We start from the raw sequence: 26729 nt of genomic DNA on the forward strand, positions 1-26729 counted from the left end.
AGCTCCTCACCCACGCACACAAAGCACTTCACAACACCGGACCGACCTACCTGAACAGCAGACTCAGCTTCTACACCCCCACCCGGCAACTCCGCTCCGCCAACCTCGCCCTCGCCACCATCCCCCGCATCCGGCCCAGATCCTCCGGTGGCAGATCTTTCTCTTACCTCGCCGCCAAGACCTGGAACACCCTCCCGTCTGACCTAAGACAGATCCAGGACCTGCTTTCCTTCAGAAGATACCTCAAGACCTGGCTCTTCGAGCAGTAGCAGCACCCACTCCCCCTTCAGCGCCTTGAAACCCTCATGGGTATGTAGTGCGCTTTATAAATAGATTGATTGATTGATTGATTGGTAATCAGCAGCTTACAGTGTTCTAATGAGCAACTAGAGTGCGAACATTCTGAATTTATGTCAAAAGTGTGACACATTTGAATGCCATCTTGATGGAATCGAAGTGGAAAACTGAAAGCACTAAATAAGTAGATTAGAGAGCCAGGCCCTACATCCAACCCCGCACCATTCATTGGGACGGGCAGCTTATTTAATGTTTTAAAAAAAAATAGAAATTCACTGAAAAAACAAAGGTTACAGTGACATTATAGTTAGGAAATAGAATTTAAAAAACAAACCTTAGAAATTCACTAAAAAAACAGAGGTTACAGTGACATTATAGTTAGGTTCAGTTTTTACACGCACAAAACCATGAAAATTCCTCTCTTGTAGTTAGGGTTACTTCAAGTAACTTTAACTCGTGCCTTCGCCATGCACTGCTAATTACCTGAGATATTACATTACTCATTACATCTTCTTTTACATTATTGATGATATCACTGTACCATTTGCAGTAAAATTATAGTTACTAGAAATAACTCTAACGAGAACAGCTGAATTTCAATGGTTTTTTGTGTGTAAAATCAGAACCTATTACATCCCTGTGACCTTTGTTTTTTTCAGAGAATTTCTAAGTTTTTAAAAAAATTCTATCTCCTAACTATACCGTCCCTGTAACTTTTGGTTTATTCAGTGATATATATATACACACACACACACCTAGACACAAAACCAATTAAATCAATGTAAAAAAGTATTGTGAACACACAAACTTCAGCAGGACAGCTATACTTCATTGGATCTTTGACAGTAGTATTGCACTGCATTTAGACAACAAACACATCCTTGTTTGAATCAAGCCTTGGACTTCTCCCACATGACTACCCAGAGAGCAAAGTATATTTATGTCACTCGACACTTTCTGTTGCACACTGTGTACCTTCGCTTCTCATCATTAGAGGCCTTGCTCTCCCTTTCATTTACACATTTATAGCCACTATCGTCTATTTTGAGGAAACCAACCTGACAAACCCATGGTTCAAAGCAATCAATAGGTTGTTTAAACACATGTGGAGTATGAAATTAGAGATTAGACCAGGACAGCTGAAATCGATACATCTGCCAACCATGCATCTTGAGGCCCTACAGTACTACTGGACAGCCTGGGGAAATTAAATGGCTCCCTTGTAAACACTCAGAAATCCTCGCATCTCTTGTTCATTTTGTAGGAAAGTGGTAGAGTCCACTAGGAATTACCAGAATACATCTCAAAGCAAACAAGATACAATGAAGCTGGAATTTACTGAAAATAATAACACCCTTTGAGATGCACAAACTAGTTTCAGCCATTGGAGAGACAGAAACGTCATCTTTTCCGGTATGTTATGGATGAATTTGGAACACATTCCAGTTCAAACAGAGCTACCACTTTATTCCTTTTACACCCCTCTCTTGGTTTTGAAACAGTCTGTCACTCAGAATGGGGATAGTCACAAAATGCTTTTGCTTTGATTCACTTCTTTTTATGTAACCAGAGTCACATCACCTCCCTACCAACATACACCTCATCTGGATTAAGAAACGTACAACACCATCTATTGCTAAATAGAAGTGTGTCCTATTACCCTCTTACATTTGCATTAGTGGGTTCCTTTGTTTTTCGGATGGCACTTTGTATAATGCTGGCTGCTTGCAACACCCTCCCTTGGACTATAGGATCAGTGCTTAATAGGTGAGCCTGAGGGTAACGGGTGTGGATAGGAGACTCTGCAGTAGGGTCCTTCCCTTTCCTAGATACAGTCGTGAAAACAACATGAAGTAGTGTAGGAGGCTGGCCTGGCTTGTAGTGGGTACCAGAGGTACTTACACCTTGTGCCAGGTCCAGTTATCCCTTATTAGTGTAGAAGAGGTGTTTCTAGCAGCTTAGGCTGATAGAAGGCAGCTATGGCAAGGCAGCTTAAGCTGAACTAGGAGACATGCAACGCTCCTACTATACCACTTATATCATATGCACAATATCATAAGGAAAAACAATACACAGAGTTACTAAAAATAAAGGTACTTTATTTTTATGACAATATGCCAAAAGTATCTCAGTGAGTACCCTCAGTAAGAAGGTAAGTATTATACACAAGTTGTATGTACACAAATCAAAATTAGGTAAGTAATAACAAGAAAAGTAATGCAAAAAGTGTAGAATCACAATAGGTTGCAATGGGAGCACATAGGTATAGGGGCAACACACAACATATACTCCAAAAGTGGAATGCGAACCATGAATGGACCCCAGACCTATGTGAGCTTGTAGAGGGTCGCTGGGACTGTAAGAAAACAGTGAGGGTTAGAAAAATACCCCACCCCAAGACCCTGAAAAGTAGGAGTAAAGTGCACCTACTACCCCAAGAGAGCACAGAATTTGTGATAGGGGGATTCTGCAGGAAGAACACACACCAGCAGTGCACTGACAACGGATTTCCGGACCTGAGTACCTGTAAGACAAGGGGACCAAGTCCAATAGTCGCGACAGTGTCGAGAGGGGGCAGGAGCCCAGGAAATGCCAGCTGAATGTGCAAGGAAGCTGCCACCAGTTTGAAGAAGCTTGGAGTTCTGCAAGAAAGAAGAGGACTAGGAACTTCTCCTTTGGAAGATGGATGTCCCACGTCGCGACGAAGCTTGCAGAGGTGTTCCCACGCAGAAAGACCGCAAACAAGCCGTGCTAGCTACAAGGGTCGCATTAGAGGTTTTTGGGTGCTGCAAGGGACCAGGATGTCACCACTTGGAGGAGGAGGCAGAGGGGGTGCTCAGCAACTCAGAGAGCCCTCACAGAAGCAGGCAGCACCCGCAGAAGTACCCCAACAGGCACTTAGAAGTAAAGTGAACCAGAGTCCACGCGAAGTCACAAAAGGGAGTCCCACAACGCCGTAGGACAACTCAGAAGGATGTGCACTGCAGGACGGGGTGCTGGGGACCCAGGCTTGGCTGTGCACAAAGGAAATCCTGGAAGAGTGCATAGGAGCCGGAGCAGCTGCAAATCACGAGGTACACAGTTTTGCAGTCTAGCGTGGGGAGGCAAGGACTTACCTCCACCAAACTTGGACTGAAGAGTCACTGGACTGTGGGAGTCACTTGGACAGAGTTGCTGTGTTCCAGGGACCACGCTCGTCAGGATGAGAGGGGACCCAGAGGACCAGCGTTGCAGTCTTTTGGTGCCTGCATTAGCAGGGGGAAGATTCCGTCGACCCACGGGAGATTTCTTTGGAGCTTCTGGTGCAGGGTGAAGGCAGGCTACCCCCAGAGCATGCACCACCAGGAAACAGTCGAGAAGGCCGGCTGGATTAGGCGCTACAATGTTGCTGGTAGTCGTCTTGCTACTTTGTTGTGGTTTTGCAGGCGTCCTGGAGCAGTCAGCGTTCGATCCTTGGTAGAAGGTGAAGAGGGAGATGCAGAGGAACTCTGGTGAGCTCTTGCATTCGTTATCTGAAGAATTCCCCAAAGCAGAGACCCTAAATAGCCAGAAAAGGAGGTTTGGCTACCAAGTTAGGAGGATTGGCTACCAAGAGAGGTAAGAGCCTATCAGAAGGAGCCTCTGACGTCACCTGCTGGCACTGGCCACTCAGAGCAGTCCAGTGTGCCCCCAACACCTCTGTTTCCAAGATGGCAGAGGTCTGGGACACACTGGAGGAGCTCTGGGCACCTCCCCTGGGAGGTACTGGTCAAGGGAGTGGTCACTCCCCTTTCCTTTGTCCAGTTTCGCGCCAGAGCAGGGCTGGGGGATCCCTGAACCGGTGTAGTCTGGCTTATGCAGAGATGGGCACCATCTGTGCCCATCAAAGCATTTCCAGGGGCTGGGGGAGGCTACTCCTCCCCAGCCCTTCACACCTATTTCCAAAGGGAGAGGGTGTAACACCCTCTCTCAGTGGAAATTCTTTGTTCTGCCGTCCTGGGCCAGGGCTGCCTGGACCCCAGGAGGGCAGAAACCTGTCTGAGGGGTTGGCAGCAGCAGTAGCTGCAGTGGAGACCCCGGAAAGGCAGTTTGGCAGTACCCGGGTTCTGTGGTAGAGACCCGGGGGATCATGGAATTGTCCCCCCAATACCCGAAAGGTATTGGGGTGACAATTCCATGATCTTAGACATGTTACATGGCCATGTTCGGAGTTACCATTTTGACGCTATACATAGGTAGTGACCTATGAATAGTGCACACGTGTAATGGTGTCCCCGCACTCACAAAGTCTGGGGAATTTGCCCTGAACGATGTGGGGGCACCTTGGCTAGTGCCAGGGTGCCCACACACTAAGTAACTTTGCACCCAACATTCACTAGGTGAAGGTTAGACATATAGGTGACTTATAAGTTACTTAAGTGCAGTGGTAAATGGCTGTGAAATAACGTGGACGTTATTTCACGCAGGCTGCAGTGGCAGACCTGTGTAAGAATTGTCAGAGCTCCCTATGGGTGGCAAAAGAAATGCTGCAGCCCCTAGGGATCTCCTGGAACCCCAATACCCTGGGTACCTCAGTACCATATACAAGGGAATTATATGGGTTTACCAGTATGCCAATGTGAATTGGTAAATTTAGTCACTAGCCTGTTAGTGACAAATTTGGAAAGCAGAGAGAGCATAACCAGTGAGGTTCTGGTTAGCAGAGCCTCAGTGAGACAGTTAGGCATCACACAGGGAACACATACAGGGCACATACATATGAGCACTGGGGCCCTGCCTGGCAGGGTCCCAGTGACACATAGACTAAAACAACATATATACAGTGAAATATGGGGGTAACATGCCAGGCAAGATATTACTTTCCTACAAGTAGTAAATACAATATAGGATACGTAATTTGTGTATTAGAAGTCACAGCCTACCTTCTTTCACAAGGTACCAGTGGCTCTGGTAGCAGAGATCCTTTTGACTTTGTAGTAAGTATCACAGTTTGCTGAAGGGCAGAGTCCAGCAGTTGTCTGGTTGCCTTGAGCTAAAAGGCAGGAGTGTAAAAGTGTCTGTGTTTGCTGTGTGGCCACCAAGCTGCGAACCAAGAGAACTTGGCCCAACAAGGTCTTCGGACTTGCTTGTGAGTATATGAAGTACATGGAGTGAGCAGGGTACACACCCCGTCTATATTTTACTAGGACCTCTGTTTGAAATGATTGTCAGCAAAAGCCAAAATTCCTAGCTCAGCTAACATTAGTACATCATTTGTAATATTTTGCTCAGTGTTACTGATTCTCTCTGTCATCTATATCGAATCAATATGTGCAACAATACTACTTGATGATGCTCTGTCTTTGTTAACACCCTTCCAGACGAAAGAGGACCCCAGTAGCGCCTTCTGTGAAATCAATCTCCTCATGACAGTGAATGACTTGTTCTCAGCGGGCACAGAGACCACTTCCACAACTCTCCGCTTTGGGCTGCTGTACATGATGCTGTACCCAGCCATTCAAAGTAAGTGTCAACTTTGTTTTCTAATATTATTGGTTCGGAAGGAGTAAATTATATTAGTGCATGTCAGGGATCCATCTCTCCTGTTGCAAAATAACATTTTGATCAAAAGGTTTATATCAAACATAGCTACCAAAGATCTCCCTGCACTGATTGAGATTAGTCATTCATCTAAATTGCCTATCTAATGAATTATATTTAAGTGAGGCTACTGGCTATCAAACTCCGTTAACTCACAATGGGAATTTACCCTGTTTAGCCAATTATTTAATTTCATATGTAATGTATTCACATAGTTTGTACAACTATTACGAAACCATAAAATTCATGTAAAACATGTAAGACACCTGTTTATGTGAATCCCCTCTATTCCCATGACCGGATGCATTCTCAACCCCAGCAATAAAAAATAAAATTATATATCGGCACTTAAGGGTGTCACACTAGGTTTATACTCCTGAAGTTGTAATACTTCTGAGTTAATCATACATTATTAAATCATACTTTCTAAAGGTCTCATACCTTTTACCAATCTAACCAGCAGCTGGGATGTTTTCTCGTTCATTATACTGTTAAACTTAAAAGTAAAGCCCAACCTTTTAATTACAATGCACCCTACCCTCTGGTTTACCTAGGTCCTACCTTAGGGGTAACCGATATGCAGTAAAAGGGAAGTTTAAGGTTTGGCAAGGGGGTCATATAGCTAAGTCGAATTACACTTTACAACTGCTTTCAGGCTGCAATGACAGGCCTGGGACAGGTTTTAAGGGGTTGCTTAAGTTGGTGGCACAACATGTGGTGCAGGCCTACTAGTAGCATTTAATGTACAGGCCTGGGGAAAATGGTGTACCGCTATACAAAATGAAATATGGCAATCAGGTGTAAACCAATTTTACTGTGTTTAGAGGAGTGAGCACAAGCACTTTAGCACAGGTTAGCAGTGGTAAAATACACATACTCCTAAGACCAACAAAAATAAATTTCATCAAAAAAATGGAGGGGAGAAGGCAAAATGTTTAGAGGGACCCTGCAGATAGAGCTCAGTGTAGCAACCACAAACACTAGCCCCTGGCAGTCAACAAAGAAACCTTCATCGGTGACAAATACAATAGTCTCAGGGTGTAGTCAGTTAAACCCGATCTACTCACACCCTCCTGAAATTATACATTATGGTTTCTTTATTGAAAGTTTCAAAGAGCCCAACAATCCGTTATGGGAATAAATTTACTATCCTAGGTTGCAATGCCCAGAAAAGTGAATTACACATCACCCTGGCTGGAAAATGGGAAGGGCATTATCCAATTGTTGAATATTAATCAATACATCTTTATTGCAGTTTTATACCATAGAGGCCCTATAGCCGTCTTCCATGGCTAGAGCTACTAACACTAATACCACATGTATCATTTCCCTGCTCATTTTCTTACTTTAGCCACTTGGTGCCTGCTGCCTGTCTCCGACCACATGATTGGTGGGAGGTGACAGCTGGGGTTTGTGTATTCCTTCTAGCAGTCACGCACAATAGGAGCTTAGGTGTGAACTGATGGGCCTTGGTGGGCTATCCTCGGCACGATGGGAGGGAGGAGCTGGACACAGACTCACATACAGCTAAATACGCTGTCCTGTCCGAACACAAAGTGCTGCATAACTTCCTGTAGTACGTCTGGTGCCAGGCCAGCAAGGGTGGGGGCTCTGTGCACCTCAAAGGCATGTCTCTGAAGTCTCCCTCACTTCATACGCCCAACTGGGTATATGTACTGGACCTCTGACACCACCACTGCAGTACACTTCTGGATCTGTGGATACACTGCCAGGAAGAAGGACTGATGTGCTCCTGAAGGCCTGCCACTCTGTTGGACTGTTGTTTGCTGGACTTCTACTTTGCTGTGCTTACCTGTGCCTGCTGCCTTCTTGCAAGGGAGTGAAAAAGACCGGATCTACATCTCTCCAACCCAGAGTGACTTCAGGGGCTAGCCAGATAGCCTCCTGATCTGGAGTCTCAGGGACATGAAAGACTTCCAACCAACCTACTTCTTTACCTGGACTCTGGTATCTGTGAGTTTGCCCTTCCAAGTGGTGCCACCCAAGTCCTGGAACTTTGGATGTGAGGTCTAAGGTGCTTCCTCTTGCAGAACCAATGCATCCTCTGTCAACCCAACATAACACCACTGCTGTGTGGATCGGAACGGACGCACCGCTCCTCTTGCGTGGATTTGAACCAGTGCATTGCTCCTGTTGCGTGGCTCAGAACCAGTGCATTGCTCCTGCTGCGTGGATCAGAACTAGTGCATAGCTGCTGTTGCAGGGACAGACCTGGTGCATCACCTCCGGATCTCAGACCGCATTTCAGAACCAACGTATCACCACCGCTGCGTGGAGAAAATCTGCGCACTTCCTCTACAGCATGGGGAGAATCAATGCATCTCCTGTGGCGTATAGCTTCTGCTGCACCCTGCATCTTCAATGTTGATACAAGCAGGATTAAGGTTCTTTTGTTCAGCGGGCCTCACTGGCTCCTTGTATCCGGCCCACACTACATCACGGTCGGCCTGATTTGTTTACTTTATCGCTGTCTAGCGTGACCAGATATCCCTGATTAGCGCTTATTGTTTCTGAGTGCTATTTTACAGTTTAATCTTTAAATACTATGTTTTATTTGTCTAACCAGGTGTGGTATCTTTTTTGTGTCGTGGTTCCATTGTTTTACTGTTTGAAGTGTTGCACAAATACTTCACACATTGCCTCGTAAGTTAAGCCTGACTGCACTGTGCCAAGCTATCAGAGGTTGAGCACAGGTTAATTTAGAGCGTGTTTGTGCCTTACCCTGTCTAGGATTGTGGTTCCTGCTTGATCAGGGTGCATACCTCTGTCAACCAGAAACCTAATTTCTAACACCTCCATTGCCCCATTATCATCTACACACTTCTTGGGAACTGAAGCCTTTCAACATATTGCCAACTTAAATCAAGGAAGTAAGGACCAAAAACCAGGAATAAAGTTACTCCCACACAGACTGAAATCATGTCAAGTACCACATCCACAGCCCTCTCAATACCCACCAACTTTCCTACCCCACCATACAATCTCCTTTTATCTGCATAACTTCTTCTGGTCCAGTTAGGGGGTGGAGCTAACCGTCATGCAGTGAGCGGCACTTTGTGTAAGCTCCCTGAAGGCTTGTGACCCCCTGCCTTTTTTGGCACTCTGACTCTGCAATAGGCAGAGTCTGCCAGATTCGGGGCCCCCAGACTGCTGACGCACTGGTGGTAGTCACAGGCAGTGAAGCAGGCAAAGGAGACCTGGGGTGCTTTGAGTTGCCAAGCACTGCATGGGTGGCTTCCTGGTGATGGTAAGATGGTGGCTCCATAATCGAGAAGCAGTGGCTGCAGCGCTTGCTGTTCCTGCACCTGTAGCAGTCGGTGGTCGTTCGGCAGGGTCGGCCATGGTGCCCTCTGCGGGGGTGGTCCTCCCCCCAAAACTGGTGAAGGAGAGCTGGGACAACACACATTGGACCTCCAGCTGGGGAGGGAAAGGCTCCCCCGGCATGATTCCATCGGCTGATCATGTGAGAGACGAGTGAATTGTGGCAGCCAAGGACTAGGAGTACCCCTGGATCACTCTGCAGTGAATGTTTCCATTAGTGGCTACCCTGGCTCGCTGTAGCCCTACTGGTTGAACCTGTCGAATTCAGGGGCTCTTGAAGTGGCCCTACGGCAGTGCTGAGTAGCCCTGTAGTTGGCGATTGCTGAAACCATTTGGGGACTCAGGGTCCCCCCATAATTTACTGGCTGAAGCACTCCCCCTGGAGTGGGTTTTGCTGAACTTCGCCCTACCTCTGAGGAGTGTTGGCATCATGCCCAGTGCCTGGATACACTCCTTTTTGGGACCTGCATCTCCTTTGTCTAATTGGGTGAAGCCTTGACTGTGAGCTGCTGGGGATGATTGGATGGTAAACACTTCTGATTCCCATATGGAACTTACTTTATATGACACTTCCGTCACAGTCCGGAGCTGATAGACACCTCCTGCCCCAGTCCTTGTGGTAATCTTGGACCCTACTGGCTTAACTACATCTCTCAATTTCTCTCTGGGTTTGGCTGGCAGTGCTACACCTTCTGGGCCTCCCACTGGTGACTCCTGGTTACTGGGCTTTGTCATGTTATTATTTTGCTTGTTCATCTACACCATGGGTCGCACTCAGAGATTTAAAGACAATGCTTCAGCGAGCGCCCTCCAGGAGGGGATCCAGTGGTCAGTGGGTGAGGGGATGCCTCTCAATTCAACTTAAGTTTCATAAACTGCTGAATGCGATTGATGCCACTGGAACACAGTTAGTGAGTAAGATAGACTCTTTAGTGAACGAACTGGGCCTCATTCATGAAGATTCTACGAAAATGTTGGAGTGAGTGTCTGCCTTGGAGGCCTCGATCCAAACCCTAATGCTTGAGACATTGAATATGGAACATCGTCTCACAGACTTGGAGGCTCACACCCATCAATTGGGGCAAAGTTTGAAGATCAAGAGGGGAGAGCTCACTGCAATAATATTAGAGTCATTGAACTATCGGAGAGAGTGGAAAGCAAATCTATGCTTAGATTCCTGGAGGACTGGCTTCAGGAGGTTGTAGCCCTGGAGGACATGTCAAAGTTCTATGCAATAGAACATGTGCATAGGGTCCCTACTTGGCTGCCCAAACTGGGCCCCCCAAACCAGTATTTGCCTGCCGACTTCATTTCCGCAACAGGGACTTCCTACACCTACAGGCCTGCAACAATGGCCCCTTCACAGTGAAGAATGTTAGGGTCTCTATGCAGATTTTTCCACTGAGGTCCAAACTCAGAGGGCTTTGTTTACCGTGGTGAAGAAGAGGCTGTGCGAGCTGGTGTTACTTTATTCTTTGCTATTCCCAACCCACGTGAGAATATAAGAGGAGAACAAGTCCCATTTTTTCACAGATCCTGCTCAGTGTTGAGCTGACTGGAACTTTACGACAAGGGAACTGTGTTTCCGGATGCTCCAAAACAGCATCAACCTCAGCGTCTGAGGTGACAGCACTCTCCTAGAAGTGGATGAATATACCTACTAGGCAACAGGTGGGGAGGAGAAAATGAGGACAGTGGAGATGGTGGCCTCTTTGAGATTGGGAGGGAGTTTGCCGCATCCCGGGTAGGCAGTCCCACAGAGCGTCCATCCCAAGCTTGGCAGGCTTCACGGTACCGGGTCTGGAAAACACCCTTTTGGGGGTTACCCTGGGCACGGCTGATGATATAATTTGACCTTCACCTGGGACGCACCTGGGTTCTGGGAGGCATGGACCCTGCTTGTGGTGCTGAACTGAACTATATCCTTATATATTCTATTATGTCTCACTGTTTTGCTAGGGGAGTAGCTGGGCAAGTGTGGGGAGCTTATGCTGTGTGTAACTATTTTACTGATTCACTGCTTGTTTGATTTCTAGGCTGGATGGACTCTTTATCCTACAGAGTTGACCGTTATGGAACCCTTTTAGCCTGTTTTGATGGGCTTTAGTTTGTTGGCTGTTTGCCTATTGTTGTTTGGACAGAATGTACCCATATCACAGTCCAGGTGGGCATTGTGTGGAGTTTTGTTGTTATTTCTTGACTTTTTCCTTTGTTTTCTTCTTTGATTATATGTGTGTGTGGTTGGTGAGACTGCACTAAGTGGCTGGCTGCTGGCGTTCCAACTGAGTGCCCGGCATGTGATGCTCTGGTACATTGGGCTGCGCGTACGCATGCTTCACTTGCTGACAGGATCAGATTTATTACCTGGAATATGCACGGCTGACAACATCCTTCAAATGCTACAATGTTCTGGCCTATATAAAGTGAATGTGGGTGCAGCTAGCATTTCTTCAAGAGGTGCAATTGATGAATTCTGCGGGCAGGACTCTTCATAAGAGGTGGAGGGGGGCAGTTATACTATTCAACTTACTGTGTGTTTGTGAGGGGGGCCCTTATTTGGAACAGAACTAGGGTACCAGCCCAATTGCATAAGGCGGTCATTGATCCGGAGGGTTGTAATGTCCTGGTGCTGGATGGCAAGAATGGCAAGAATGTCACACTGCTTAATATTTATGTCTCAAATATAGACCAGCAATCCTTTCTGACTAGCCTTAAGCCCCTCCTAGCATTAGATTTCTTACTTAAAGATTGTTGGTGAGTGATTTCAACTGCATGGTGCACCTTAATTTAGACAGGTCTCATCCCCTGTTATCTCATTCCCTGTGCATAAATTGGTGGGAACATTCTGCGCTTGGATTCAGCAGTGTGGCCTTATCAGTTGTTGGAGAGAGCGGAACCCTGGGGTCTGGGCTTACTGCTTTTGATCTGGCCTGTATGATTTAAATGTCTGCCTGCATGGGGTGCTCTTTTGTGACATAGTGTATGAACAGGTGGTAGTTATGGAGTATTTGACGACAACTTATTCTGACCATAACCCCATATTATGCACTTTCTGGTGATTGCCTCGCAGATTAGTGTCCCAAGTTGGTGGCTGGACTCGGCCCTGCTTGATCACCTGGCTTCCTGGGCCTCGCCTTGAGAGGTAATTAATAATTTTTGGTTGGAGAACTCTGAGACAGCGCCATCACTGGGGATTGAACGGGAGGTCCTGAAGGTGGTTTTGCCAGGTCATTGTATCTCCAATAAGTTTTCTATTCGCAACCAGCTACATGCTGACATTAGGTGGCAATGTATTGAATGGTTTACCCCCAGAACATGGGTAGATGACAGAGGGCAGGGAGCAAAGACTTGATGAAAGGTTGAAACAGGTTGAAACAGTTTCACTGGTGGAATGCTTGAGGCAATATGACTACAAGGCCTACATTGCATTGGCCCACACAGATAGATATAAGTCGAGGAGCATGTTGGCTTGGCTTCTCCAGGAGGAGACTAAGGGGCACACTATTCTCCATATTTGAGATTCTGATGGTCAGGATGTGTTTACACAGGAGGAAATTAATATTAAATTCACTCACTACTATTGCGAGCTGTACTTCGTGGGAGCTGAGGTTAATGAGGCTGACATATTGTGATACATTGTAGATTTCTTTCCTTTGGTCTTGGACCCATCTGTGGCACAGTGGCTGGGTGCAGATATATCTGTCCAGGAGGTGCAGGCACAATTAAGGAGACGGCCCGGGGAAAGGTCCCTGGATCTGGATTAAGTTTATGTCACCTATTCTGCTGCCCTGACACCTAAATTGATGGAAGTCATTAATGGGGATAAGACACAGGGACTGATCCCGCCTTCTTTGCAAGAGGCCACTATTGTATTCTTACCGAAGAAGGACAAAGACTCTGTGCTAGCTGATTCCTATTGCCCCCTCCCTATGCTTAATGTGGATTATAAAATCCTGAGTAAAATCCTGGCAAATGAGATCTTGCCCTGTCTTAGTGAACTGATACACATTGATCGAACAGGGTTCATCCCTTTGTGTAGCACCTTGCCTAATATAATCCAGTTGATTTATATCTTAGACATGCAAGAGCGACTCCCACAGGATTTGCTAGTATTCTCTGTCAACATTAGAAAGGTGTTTAATTCCCTCCTTTGGGAGTTTCTGTATTCCACTTTACTTGGAATGGTGTTCGGGTATGCATTTGTTAAGTGGCCCAGGTTGTTTATTATTTACTGGTGATGAGGGTCAGAACTGGGTTGATTATATCGGACACCTGTATGGTTGAGGGGCACCAGACAGGAATGCTCATTGTCCCCCCTGTTGTTTGCCTTCGTTACGGAGTCATTTGCACTTTCTGTATGGCAGGGTTGGTACTATGGTGGTCTTCAGATCACGGAAGAATGTCTTTATTTTATTAGATGCTGATGACATGTTGTATATGCGCTACAAGACTTCTGACTTGAAAGGGTTGATTGTGGCCCTTTTGGCATTTAGGGAGATGTTGGGTATTAATGTTAATTTGCATAAGTCTTGCACCTACTCTCTGCGACCTGCATTGTAGGGTCTCGGGCTTCTGTGGCTGCTCAGGCAGTGCTGATTGGCTTTTCGAAGGTAACTTTGCCCTGGCTATTTCTGCTCTGTGTCAATCAGTCGCATTATGGAGTACCCTCCCCATTTCCCCCAGTGGCTGGATAGCCATTTCTAAGATGGTGAATTTGCCACAACTTCTTTACTTGTTTCGCAGCCTTACCAGTGGAACTTCCTAGATCATTTTAGGGAATTGGGTAACATTCTTCTTACATTATGTTGGGGATCTTTGAGGTGTTGAGTGGCCTTGCAGAAATTGTGACTACCAGTGGATGATGGGGATGACTGCTCTGGACTTTGAGCTTTACTACCTGTCCTCCCAGTTACAGTGGGTGGCTTGGGGGCGATTGATTACCTGGGGTGCTATAGGTCATGGGGAGTGTGAGCTGCCTTCCTGGGCTCTTTTGACCCAGATCCTGCTGAAATCTATCCCTACTGTGGTGGCATTCAGCAAGAATGTGTTAGTTAGGATGGCAACATGTGTTAGGGTGAGGGAACAGTAGCGGACGCACACCAGGGTTCATACACCTACGAACTCTCCCTGATGATTGCTCAGAACTGGCAGCATCCACATGACTGGAGTGGTCTGCAGTTGTGGACTGAGGCAGGGCTTTCTATTGTGGGTAATTTGTTCACAGGTGGAGAAGCTAGTACCTTTCTGGATCTGAGAGAGAAGTATGGTGTCCCACTTGGACACTTTTGCGGTTATTATGACCCCGGCGGTGAGTGGTAATGTGGCAGTAGTACCACCAACTGGCTGGCTGTACATACTGCCACATTATGAGAATGGCGGGTTGGCTGCAGCCGTCCCGCCACTTCTCCACTCAAACCGCCATGGCGGTAGCAGCCGCCGGGCCGGAGATATCAATCTCCAGCCCAGCGGCACTATAGTACCACCGGCGACATTATGAGCCAGCCTATCGTCATGGTTTTCGTGGCGTTAGCAACGCCACGAAAACCATGGCAGTAGGCCCTACCAGTGACAGGGAGTTCTTTCCCTGTCACTGGTAGGAGGTTCACCCAATCCCCCAAACACTTCCCAGACACCCCTCAGACTTCCCCCTTCCATCCATGCTCCCCTCCTTCCGATCTCCCACCCCCATACACGCACACACCTGTAGAAACGCACTGCGCATACACTCACAGTAGCATACACACATTCATACACGCATACATCCAGTCATGCTCGCACACATCCGTACACACATTCACACTGACATGCAGACACACATTCACATTTCCATTCTTACATGCATTCACACACATGCATACACCCATGCAAACAACACTACACACACAGACGCATTCATGCACACAACCCCACACACACACACACACACACACAACACCCCCCATCCCCCTCCCCTGTCAGAAGCCCAACTTAACTTCATCCAGGTGGTCTTCCGTCAGGGAATGGGGCGGGCGCTGCTACTGCCAGCAGAACACCACCAGGCTGTATCACAGGTCATGATACGGCTGGCAGCGGTCTACTGGGATGGCGGAGGTCCGACTGTGGTCATAATCTGGCAGATGGATGGTAGCCACGGTGATGGTCTTTTGGCGGCCGTCACCGCAGCGGTAGGTGGTTTATACCACCAATGTCATAATGAGGGCCTTTTACACCATGGGTCCCTTCTGGGTAAGATTTGTGCATGGTGAGGGCTAGGATCAGCGGATTCCCCGGAACATGAGTGCCTTTGCTATCTGTTTCTCATAAAGGGTAGTACAAGGGCTATTACACTTCTCAATAGGGCCCTGCTGAAGGGGGCACAGGTAAATCTGTCTCAGTTGCACCAGCTTTGGATGGTGGATTTGGGGCAATCGTTTGATGACTCAGCTTGGAAGAAGATTTTGGCCTACACCCCCAAGGTATCTTGTAATTCTATGTTTAAATTGATCCAGTTTTATTTGTTGCACTGGGTGTACCTCACCCCTTGTCACATCCATGGCATGTTCTCTAGGGCTTCATCGGTTTGCCCCTGATGCAGCGTAAATGACACAAGTTTTTATCATGTGGTCTGGGCCTGCCCAAAGCTGGCTCCAAATTGGGACACTGCCCTGCAAGTTATCCATAAGACCACAAACATAGGCCCTCATTATGAACACGGCGGTGTTTACCGCTGTGTTCAGGCTAGCAGTCATTTAACTGACTGGCAGCCTCCCTGGGACCCTGCCGGCGCATAATGAACATTCTGCTGGTCCGGCGGGTGGAAACATTGTTTCCGGCCGCCGGCCCAGCAGAATGCCTGGCCGGGACATGGAGCCGCCGTCAATGCCTCTGTGCGGCGGGTGCAGCTGCACCTGTCGCGCAGATCACTGCCACTAAATCGGGCAGTGACCTGCGCAATGGGGCACTGCACAGGGGCCCCTGCACTGCCTCCAGGGGGGGTTCCGGAGCACCGCTTCCGCCAGCCTTTCCCTGGCAGGGGAACCCGCCAGGGAAAGGCTGGTGGAAAAGGGATCAATATCCAAGGGGCAGCAGCACTGCCCTGTCGGATGATGATTCCTTCCACCACCGACAGGCAGCCTGGCGGTGGAGGAGGGCAACCTATGTTGGCCCTCCATGTGTACATTATATGGCGGTTCAGCCCACCATGCCAGTGGAGGGCTTTTCACCCGCCTCCGGCATGGCGGGCTGAACCACTGGGGTTCATAATGACCCCCATAGTCTTTGAATGTTCTTCACAGTTGTGCTTCCTAGACTTTCATAGTAGTAGTGCTGCCTGAACGGTGACAGACAGGTTTGAAGGCCTGCCACTTATTCTCGCCTGTAGGCAATTGACGATGAGCTGGAAGTCTGCTGGAGGCCCCAACTTGTATAGATGGAAAGCGCTGACCAAGTGGGCGGACAGTGAGAAGGAGGCAATTTAGAAGGAGGGGGCTAGAGGGGTGCACAGGGTGCCGATTTTACCTGCACAGAATGCAATTTTGTCGGCCTGCCCCAGAATGGATGCCCAGAAGAGGATCCTGGTGGAGGAGGGACTCTTGGTGGTTTCCTTACTGGACCCTGCTGCATTGCCGTTGTTGACTGAGGTGCTGACATCATCAGACGCCACTGGGGGGGTCGGGTGGAAGGGGAAGCGATTCCCCTTCCAGCACTGTCCTGAGGGGGTGGAGGGGCGGCCCTCTGGGGGAGTGCTAGCGCTTCCCTCGAGGGCCGGTACCTGGACGTAATGGTTACATCCGTGGCTCCTGAGAGGCACAGCCACGGACGTAACCATTACGTCTGTGGCGGTCAACAGGTTAACACAACCTTTCCATGCTAAACCAGTGTCGAAAACAATCAAATGTTGAGTCTGGGTCTAGAATCTTCAAATTAATTATAACAAGCATTGGCAAACCCAAATTTGTAACTTTAAAGTGATAATCGTGTAACCACAGGTATGCAAAAATGCAAGCAGACTATTTGATATATAATAATAGCCCTCCTGAGAATTCCCACATGATTTACTGAAGTAGTTATGTTGAGGCCAAGTAGTTTACTTTTCAGCCATATTTGTACCTTTGCCTAGATAATTCTCCCTAATCTAAGGCTGGAAGTGTTTACTAAGGTAACAAGGAAAGGAGTTGAATATTCTACCCACTGCACTTATTCTACTTTCTTATTGGCAGATTCAGATAATTTGACTTAGGCATAGTGTCATAATAAGGAACATTTGTGAGTCTTCAAGAAGGAACATCAATTGCCAAAAAAACATGTTGAAAAAAATGCTTAATCCATTACCCCTCTGACGGTAAAAATGGAGGCAAATCATTTGTTCTGAACTGAGCTGTAGTGTCAAATGCCTAAATCAGACCAAAGGTTTGACCTTTTCGAGTAGCTGTACTTCCCTTTTTGTCACTCTTTTGCTTACTTGCAAACCGAGGGCCCATGCCGCTCTCCACTTCTTCTCTACCTGAAAGCAAACAAGTTATTTGCTTTTCTTAATTGGTCCATGTTCTGCTTATTACAGAGATGCTTTATTGCACGGGGCATCCTTCCTGCTTTCATTTTACCGGAGGAGAGTTCACTCTCATCCACCTGCAGGTTAACTCCCAAGTTAGGGGTTTCTGCGGCAGGCACACAAGTAGAGTAGGACCTTTTTACAACCCCAACAGATTAAGCACAATTGTGCATTCTTTCTTACAGTTGAGGATATGGGGAATTGTGAGCACAGCTCAAACGTGCAGTGCAGTTGTTTCTGCACTCAAACTCCTCCAGCATTTATTTACACTTTTCACTGCTGAATTCCACCAAATTACCTCTGGGAAGCCTTTACTCTTCGGATACATGCCATAATTAACATTTAGAACTTTCTCTTTAATGTCCCCAGTTATACCCAAGCAGATCTGTTCGTCACTCGGCACACTGGCCAGCAAGAGCTATAGGTTATTGTCGTATGACTTGGAATAGCAGACTTCTCGATGTACTTCACCCAACAGTGCTGTGATTTGTTCTTTAATGTCCAGCAGTGGGTTAAATGATTGGATGCAGAAGAATCTGTAGCTTACACATAAATGAAAGCTCATTTCAATTCAGAGTGTGTTCGGTGTTATGTTAAACAGCATGTTCTTCCTCCTGAGTGTGCCTCTGTTACAGTGATCCTGACCTATTTCTCTTTTCTTTGACATCAGCTGAAGATTTCCAGCTCTCTAGTACAGTGTTTCTGATGCCTTAGCTCAGTTCACTAATAAAATTCAACACATAATCTCACCCACCAATACTGGAAAGCCAAAAATGAGCAGGACTATTATTCAGTGCAACTGTGTAGAATCAAATTGCACCAAACAACACTTCTTTCAACATGCTGAGGGATCATGGGTTTAGTCCAACACATGGGTGCAGCTGTAAGCTCGAGCATTTTGACGCTCCACAGTATGCTTCCATTATCTCAAAAAAATACAATCTTCAATGGGAATTTCTGCACACATGCATTCTGATAGCACCAGGATTGTGTAGGGTAAAATCTAGTCACCAGCAAGGCAACAGCTAAAGCAGTATTTCTTTAAAATATAAATAACACCTACAATATTCAGAATACTGTGGCTCAGCAGGTTACATCTCACACTTAGGCCCTCAGAACGAGTGCGGCGGTCTCAAGATCGCCACACTCGCGATGGCGGTCGGATGCCGCAGACAGGGGGGTCCGATCGCCCTATTATGACCGTGGGAGATGGGCCACGGTCCGACCGCCAGGTTGGTGCCTGTCGACAGCCTGGCGGTCACTGCGGTCGCAATCTGCCAGGGCAGCGCTGCCCTGGGGATTATGAGTTCCCTTTCCACCAGCCTTTGCATGGCGGTCCAACCGCCATGCAAAAGCTGGTGGAAAGGGGGCATTGTGGGCCCAATGGGGGCCCCTGCACAGCCCATGCACTTGGCATGGGCAGTGCAGGGGCCCCCATGGACAGCCCCATTGCGCATTTCACTGTCCAAATCACGGGCAGTGAAATACGTGAAGGGTGCTGTCGCTCCCAATGCACCACAACGTTGTCGCTGGCTCAGTTACAAGCTGGCGTCGATGTTATGGTGAGTTATCCGATGGGCCAGTGGGCGGAAACGCTGTTTTCGCCCGCTGGCCCAGCAGAAAACTCCTAATAGGGCGGCCAGCATACCGCCAGCACTGGTGGAATGCTGGCTGCAGGGGCTTCGGCGGTCTTGAGAAAAGACTGTTGAAGCCGTAATGAGGGCACATTGAATGCTGTCAAGAATTCTATTCAAAGTCATGTAGGTTTGCTATAATACTTTGTACATAACAACTGAAGGTGATACCTATTTCACTTACTGCTCCCTCTATGTCTAGTCAGAGTCCAGGAAGAAATCGATCAGGTGATCGGAAGAGAGAGGAACCCTACCATGGATGACCGTGCTAACATGCCATACACCAATGCTGTGGTCCATGAAATTCAGCGTTATAGTGATATTATCCCCCTTGGTGTACCTCACAAGACATCAAGGGACACAGATGTCAATGGCTTCTTCATACCGAAGGTAATTCCAGTTGTAAATTTAAGATCTAAAATCTCCTCTTAAGAGAGTACAGTCCTATTCAGATACTCCCCTTCAAGGACAGCCAACCATTTTCATGATAGATCAAAAGCTAAGGTTGACGATTGACAGTCATTGTTGCTCATTAGCAGGATGCACAACAATACACCAGTGCCATTGTTAAATGATCTTGTGTGTACCATTCTCTGTATTTGAAGCTCAAATGAAATCAGAATTACCTACTACTTATTTACTTCATCCTCTACAGCTGCTTATGTTCAAGACATATAGATGCTCTAAACAATGTCAATAAATTATCCCTTCCAAATACTACATCAGTGACAAAACATGAATCCAAAGGGCTTCCACTGGATATGGAAAAAAATCGACATTGTGTGCCTTACTAAAATACACGAGCCCTGATGAAGGACAGATGGTAGTCCTCTATTATAAAATAACGTGGCCACCCTCAACACCTCTACTGCCACAACCAACCCTTTCTGAGCTAGGTGAAGAACTAGTGGCAAAGTAATTTTTTTCCTTCCATCATGTTCAACTTGGTGCACTACTATCTCTGACAAAGCTGGAGCAAGTACAGTTGCCTCATCTGTAATGTAATATCTGCTACAACAAAGTGAGTGACGAGTGGCAGTGACTGCCGTGGAAATAGTGGTAGACTTTTGCAAAAAAAATTGTATTGTGTCTGGGAAACATACCTACATTGTCCGACATTGTATGCAGCCTTTTATAAATGTGCGTCAGAACTGAGTTAGATGTCTTCTACCTACTGTGAATGATGGAGTTTTCCCTCTCCAGGCAGCTTTCCCTTTAATAGCAGCTGCTATTTTGGTAGAGGAGCACCTGCCTTGACAGATGCCTCTAATTGTGGCAACATTTTCACTGGAATCAACACTAATGTTTACCACTGTCACACCTGCGGTTGTAAACCTCCCTTTTCAAACCTTTGTGTACAATTCCTGGGTGTGTGAGATGTAGAACTAATGTGATAAACCTTCTCACTAATCCCCTCAGTCTCTCTTTTAGTCCCTTTTGGGGAGTACTGTCCGTGAGGATGGCAAGAGACAATACGTCTCTTGGTATATAGATACATTTATTTTTTCCTGACAATTCATTCACATAAAGAAAACGCTTAGGGCCAGATGTATCATCATCCCGGTTTGCATTTCCTAAATAGCGATTTTTAAGAAATCGCTATTTAAGAAATGCAAAATGGGATGTATGAAAATTGCGATTTGGTAATAGCAATTTCTTATATGTTGCAGTCGCTATTACTGAATCGCAATTAGGGAATGGGACTCCATTCATCCCTATGGGCTGGTGCGAATGGTTTTGCATGACCTCGCAAATTAGGTCGTGCAAACCCCAGGGTGCTGGGGGTCTAAGGCCCCCTTTGATGCACCCCAAAAAAATATTTGTGGACATGTAAAGCGCACACATACCCAAGGGGCATGAGTGCGCTACATGTCATTTTTAAAAATGCATTTTAAAAAATTGCACATGCTTACCACCAAACTTGAATTTGTGGTAATTGCATTTCCTGAATGCCAAATTCGCATTTAGGAAATGCATGATACATGTGAAAAGGTAATCACAAATAGGTATTCCCTATTTGCGATTACATGTTTAGGGAATCGCAAATTGTGATTCCCTAATCAGAGTTGCAATTTTAAAGAATCTCTATTTTTACGATTCCTTAAAATTGCACTGCGAATTCCTTTCATAAATCATGCAAGGCGAATTTGCATTTGCACACGGTGGAATTTTGCGATTCGCACCGTTTGCGATTGCAAAATCCTTTGATACATCTGGCCCTTATACTCTACCTGCAGTTTAAAACCATCTATAATCTAGTATTAAGTAATCACTATAGTTGAATTATTTCCGTAGTGCAGGGTCTTTCTCAACACAGGCATTGATACTTTCTCAAAACACATTAAGAATTCGCATAGCTGACATAAAAAAATACTATGAATCCATGATTGTGGCAGAGAGACTTTTTCAGTACACATGTTTCCCAACAAATAATTTTACTTTAACATAAAAATCGCACCACTTTTGTCTCTACATACTGTGAATAATTTTAGCTAAGTAGATATTCTTAATTACTTGATCTTTGCAAGTTTCTGATATACATTTTCCGAAAAACAGTTGTTGAGTTCAAAATAGGTTTGCTATCAGTTCATGGCACTAAAGTAGGCTAATTCACTGACTTCTCCCACCCATTAATGTATATTGCAAGATATTTTATGCTTCTCAAACTCATTACTTAACAATAACTGCTTACATTTGATTAACAAATCTACATCTATATTTACATATGTACATTCTAAGGGCCTGATTTATACTTTTTTAGCGTCGCATTTGTGAAATTCTTTTACGCAAAAGTGGCGCAAACTTACAAAATGCAATTATATTTTGTAAGTTTGCACCGCTTTTGTGTCAAAAAATGACGCAAATGCGGCACTAAAAAAGTATAAATCAGGCCCTTAGTGAGCAGCCAATTTTCAACAACAACATATCCATTGCGCAATATCAAGAAAAGGTTTTTTTTAGTGTAAGTGTGCAAAAAAGTTCTAAATCATCACCCCTGACATTTTTCAGGACTCTGACAAATTGAATTTCTGTTGTTACTGGAGTAATTTGCCTTGAAGTGTCTTGCCATAGGAGACATCACATCCCGTTTAATGGCCCTTACTGTGTTTATTAATAGAATAGGTCTTGTTGGCCACATATATCCTCTTGCATGTACATTCCAGGCCATAAAAGGTGAAATAAATTATACTTGCTATTTATTTATTTTTTTCAATTTTGTGTTGTCTCTTGTATTTTTTTCTGTCAATTGATTTTTTGCACGCTTTTCAGTGATTGAGTGGTGAAAACCTATGGTCTCATTTAGGGCTTGGAAGATGGCTATCCTGTCTGCCATATTACAAATGAATTATATCCTACTGCATTTGTAAACTGGTCAGATATCCATCATGTTTGTGACATGTTAGCAGGCAGTCAAACTCTAAATCAGGCCCTAATCTGTTTTTCTCACCCAATTATACTTCTGGGTATCATTGGGCAAGTAGTAGTGTACCAAGTTGTCTATACTGTCGTAGTTTGACTCTTGCTCTGGGCAAGACTGCTGGTTTAAGGATGACAGTACTTATGTTTGTAGGTGACTATACCTGTCCTACAACAAGTTGCAACTGTCGTACCAACCCTCCCAGCTCACAAGTAGCACCTCACCAAAAACCCAAACAGTAAAAGGTGATTTGTGACAGCCTTAAGCATGGACTCAAGAGTGTGACACCTCAGGGAGTGTCATGGTTAAACGGAGATTACCCCTTTCTTACATTAACAACATGTCATAATCAAACACAGGCAATGAAGGAGATGCAGTAAAGTTTTCAATATGTTCTTATTAACAAAACTGCAATCTATGATAAATTGCATGTGTTGCAATGATAAGGATAATGAACAATGCAAGAAACAGAATTGCGAAGACGAGAGTCATTAGTACAAAGACCCTCCACCATCTTGCAATAACATAAAATGACATGAGATGTGAAATATGCCCTAATACCCTATGTGAACCTAATCTCTAATCTAAAGAGTGCTCGGTATGTTAAGCCTAATCTGCCAATGCCATGTCCCTAAGCCTCCCAACCCTTGTTACTTTGGAATGAGGTCTCTAGCTCAGACTCTGTAGGGACAGGAAGACTGGGTCAGCGTCAAGGCAACATGCAGCATCGATAGCAGCGATGGCATCTGGTCGGAATCCCTCTGACTATCTGTCTATGTGAGCTGGATTTATACAGATCTGCTTGGACCCCTGACGTAGGTTTGTTCCCAAACAATAGATAACAAGACATGCTTGGGACGGTAATTTATGTAAACAATTCCCTTGAAGGAGTGAAGGGGGAAAGTACCTCATGTGAATACATACCTACAGTTTGTTTATCTTTGTCGCTTAATAGTGATGCCTTAGCGCAGTGGCATGGATAACATGAAACTAAAACATTGGCCTAACTAGAAACAAGGCAGCCATCTTGTAAGATATAATTAAATAAATGTGCTAAAACAGAGCAAACTAAGTAGGTTAAAAGTCACTGGGTGACGGGGGCACAAGTCTACAAGCCAGAGGGCTAAGCTAATTTGTGCTTCCCATTAGAACAAGATAGGATTCACTATACCCTCCCCATTGCGGTATGAAATATGACACCTTAGGAGGGCGCCATTGAAGGTGAATGAATTCAAGCTAAAAAATGCTCTGGACTAAAACAAGCTAAAACCATTAAAAACACTAGCTAAAACCTTATCTGAAAACACATTAAAAACTAATAGCTAAAAACATACAAAGAGACATAATGATGACCGTGACAACCACAGCAGGCCAAAATAAGGACAATAAATGCAAACTTTGGATTTGGTAAGATACGCCAATCATCAAATCTATTTAACAGTAGTCATGATCGTGAAGAGCATCTTCAAAGCCATTGAACGGAAAGGACCTCAGGAAAGAGGCCACATCGTCAGATGTGAGATCGATGACAGGATAGGCAGACGGATCCAAGAAGCAGTAGTGCGTAGTAGTCTCTTGTGCAGGTCCACCTGCAGGAGTGGCACTCTCCACAGCACCAAAGAGAGCCAGATCGTTCACCAAGGGCGGCTCATAAGTGGCTTTGCGAATCAGCCTGAGTCTCAAGGGGCACGACTGTGAATGAACCATCATCGGGGACATCAGCAGTGCTTGGTCCACAGGATGCAATGGCGTAACAGCAAGGCACACAGGAGGCAAATGTTCGAAGAGGCACCACACGCAGTGAAAGACAGGCTGCACGCACCATAAGACTGGTCGGAATGGCAATGACCAATCACGCTCCACCTCTTCCAGCAATGGAGCATTAAAGACCTGAACAATGTGTTCACGGCACAGCTGGGCTGGTGGTAGTGGCTCCATTTCTTCGTGTAGCTGGAAAGATACAACCACTGCGAATCAGAAGAGATAGCAGCAGTATTCGGCCTATTAATGCCAGAATAATAGGAAAGCCACCAGAAATACTGGAAAAGAGTGGATGGATGGCTGAGAGAATGACTCCAAAGACAGTCTGGAAGATCGACACAAATCCAAACGCAACAGCCTTAAAGAAATGGACAATCCTTGTAGTGCTCAAGGCGTTGAAAATTCTGGATACCAGCAATCCAAAGTGTTTGGGGAAGTTCATATTTAATAGGTATTGTATCTCGGCTGATGATCTTGCTATCTGGACAGCATATGTCTCTCTAGCCGATGTCAACAAGATTTTTTTCTGAAACACTAGCGCCTTTTGTCTGCTCAGCTTGTCATAATTTACATTAGTAGTATCAATCTGAGGCCACATTTCTGATACTTTTATCTCTCGTGTGGGGGGAATAAAACATGTCCGCAACACGTAACGACCTTACAGACTGAAATTGCATAGGCAATTCCTGATGGTATACCACAACAGCTTTGGCCGCTCAGCACCACATAACTTCCATTTGAAAGTACATGAAATGCTGGTTGAATCAAAGGGATGGGAGCACCCTTCAGAAAAAAGGCCAAGTTTGCGACCCCCGCATTGCAAAGGCCGTGAAGGGACACCTGCTTGCAGATCATTGAATGACTAACAGTAGTCTCACATTCGCTTCCGCTGAGAAAGACCTCTGTTTTGCCACACAGGCACTTGCATTCAAAGGGCAACTCCCACTCTTCTTTAATATAGCTATCTTCTATCCGCTAGTATCTGCCCACTGCAAGATGTTTCAGGCATTTCGAAAAACAAAAAATGGAAATGGGCAGATTTATAATACCATGTAGGAGCCATACTTTTGACGGACTCTCTGCAACTGTAAAAGGCATCTTCTCTAACTTTTCCATGTGAAGCATTGTGAAACTTGCTTCCCTTTTAGCCATCGTCTGTTGCTCCTCGGATAAATTAAAAGCAGCAAACAAGTCACTACTGTTAATGTACTTCCATGGAACTTGGCCATTTTTCAGATGCTGTAATGTCCAATCTAACTGCATGATGGAACGCAGCTGACTTTGCCCATGATATAAAGGGACATGTCTGTCTGAATGATGTCTATTGCAGATGACACTATGTTTGTCAGGGAACAAATCCTGTTGGACAGAGTGTTCATGCAGTTATCGACAATAGCTAAAGCTTTTTCTAAATTTTCCTTGTCTATCTGCCCTAAACGCAGAGCAGCTTCTATCTGAGAAAGCTTCCAGATCTTAATATATATGGCCTAGATGAATCTTTTAGAATGTGGCTTTCTAGGACCTAACAAGAAGTCCTGCAAGTCTACATTTTCAGAAAGTGTGTTAAGATGTTCCTTAACTGCAGCTAACATGTTATTCTGTACCCATTGTTGGCACAGTTTACCCACACTGTATGTTGTATCTATGCCCCTGTGTTGACCCGAGACAAAGCAAGGGTCTTTCCGGCTAATCTTGAAACCCGGTAAGGAATTCACAAAACGTGCCTGACACCATTTTGTGTCTATGGGCCAAATTAACCACCCACCGGGACTGGAAAGTGAAGAGTTATAGGTACCAGTCTGAACCTTTGCATTTAGTTCTTCTTCAATGACATTCAGGAATAATTGCCAATTATTAAACTTTGCCGTTGTGGGAATCCTGGACGTATTCATTTCTTTCATTTTTGCTAACCCCATACAAGATGTCTGCTGAATGGTGTCATTTAAAAAGATAATTTGCACAGGATTAAGGCATACTCTAAATGAAGCTTCCCTACCCTGTATTTGCCATTCTTGTGTTCCCCATACACTTTTTAAGTCAATAGTGTTCTTCCAGTATTCGTAACCTTCAACTGGAAGACAGGAAGACTAGTCTGAATAAATCAATTTTGTGTCAGTTAGCAACATTTTCCTAATTTTGGAAGGAGGAAACTTGAAATAATATGACTCTGCATTTTTTTGTGCCATGC

The 26729-nt window shown here is 45.5% G+C and overlaps 1 protein-coding gene across 2 annotated transcripts in view; it reads left to right on the forward strand.

Annotated features, from left to right (window-relative positions):
- Positions 1 to 26729, forward strand: part of LOC138292689 (cytochrome P450 2D15-like) — a 334715-nt gene that overhangs the window by 263174 nt on the left and 44812 nt on the right. For both annotated transcript variants that reach the window (XM_069231409.1, XM_069231410.1), the window contains 2 exons: positions 5637 to 5778; positions 19565 to 19752. In XM_069231409.1, the coding sequence (XP_069087510.1) occupies positions 5637 to 5778; positions 19565 to 19752 (330 nt within the window). The remainder of the gene's footprint in view (positions 1 to 5636; positions 5779 to 19564; positions 19753 to 26729) is intronic.

This window comes from Pleurodeles waltl, chromosome 4_2 (genome assembly GCF_031143425.1).
Source record: "Pleurodeles waltl isolate 20211129_DDA chromosome 4_2, aPleWal1.hap1.20221129, whole genome shotgun sequence".
Classification (NCBI taxonomy): domain Eukaryota; kingdom Metazoa; phylum Chordata; class Amphibia; order Caudata; family Salamandridae; genus Pleurodeles; species Pleurodeles waltl.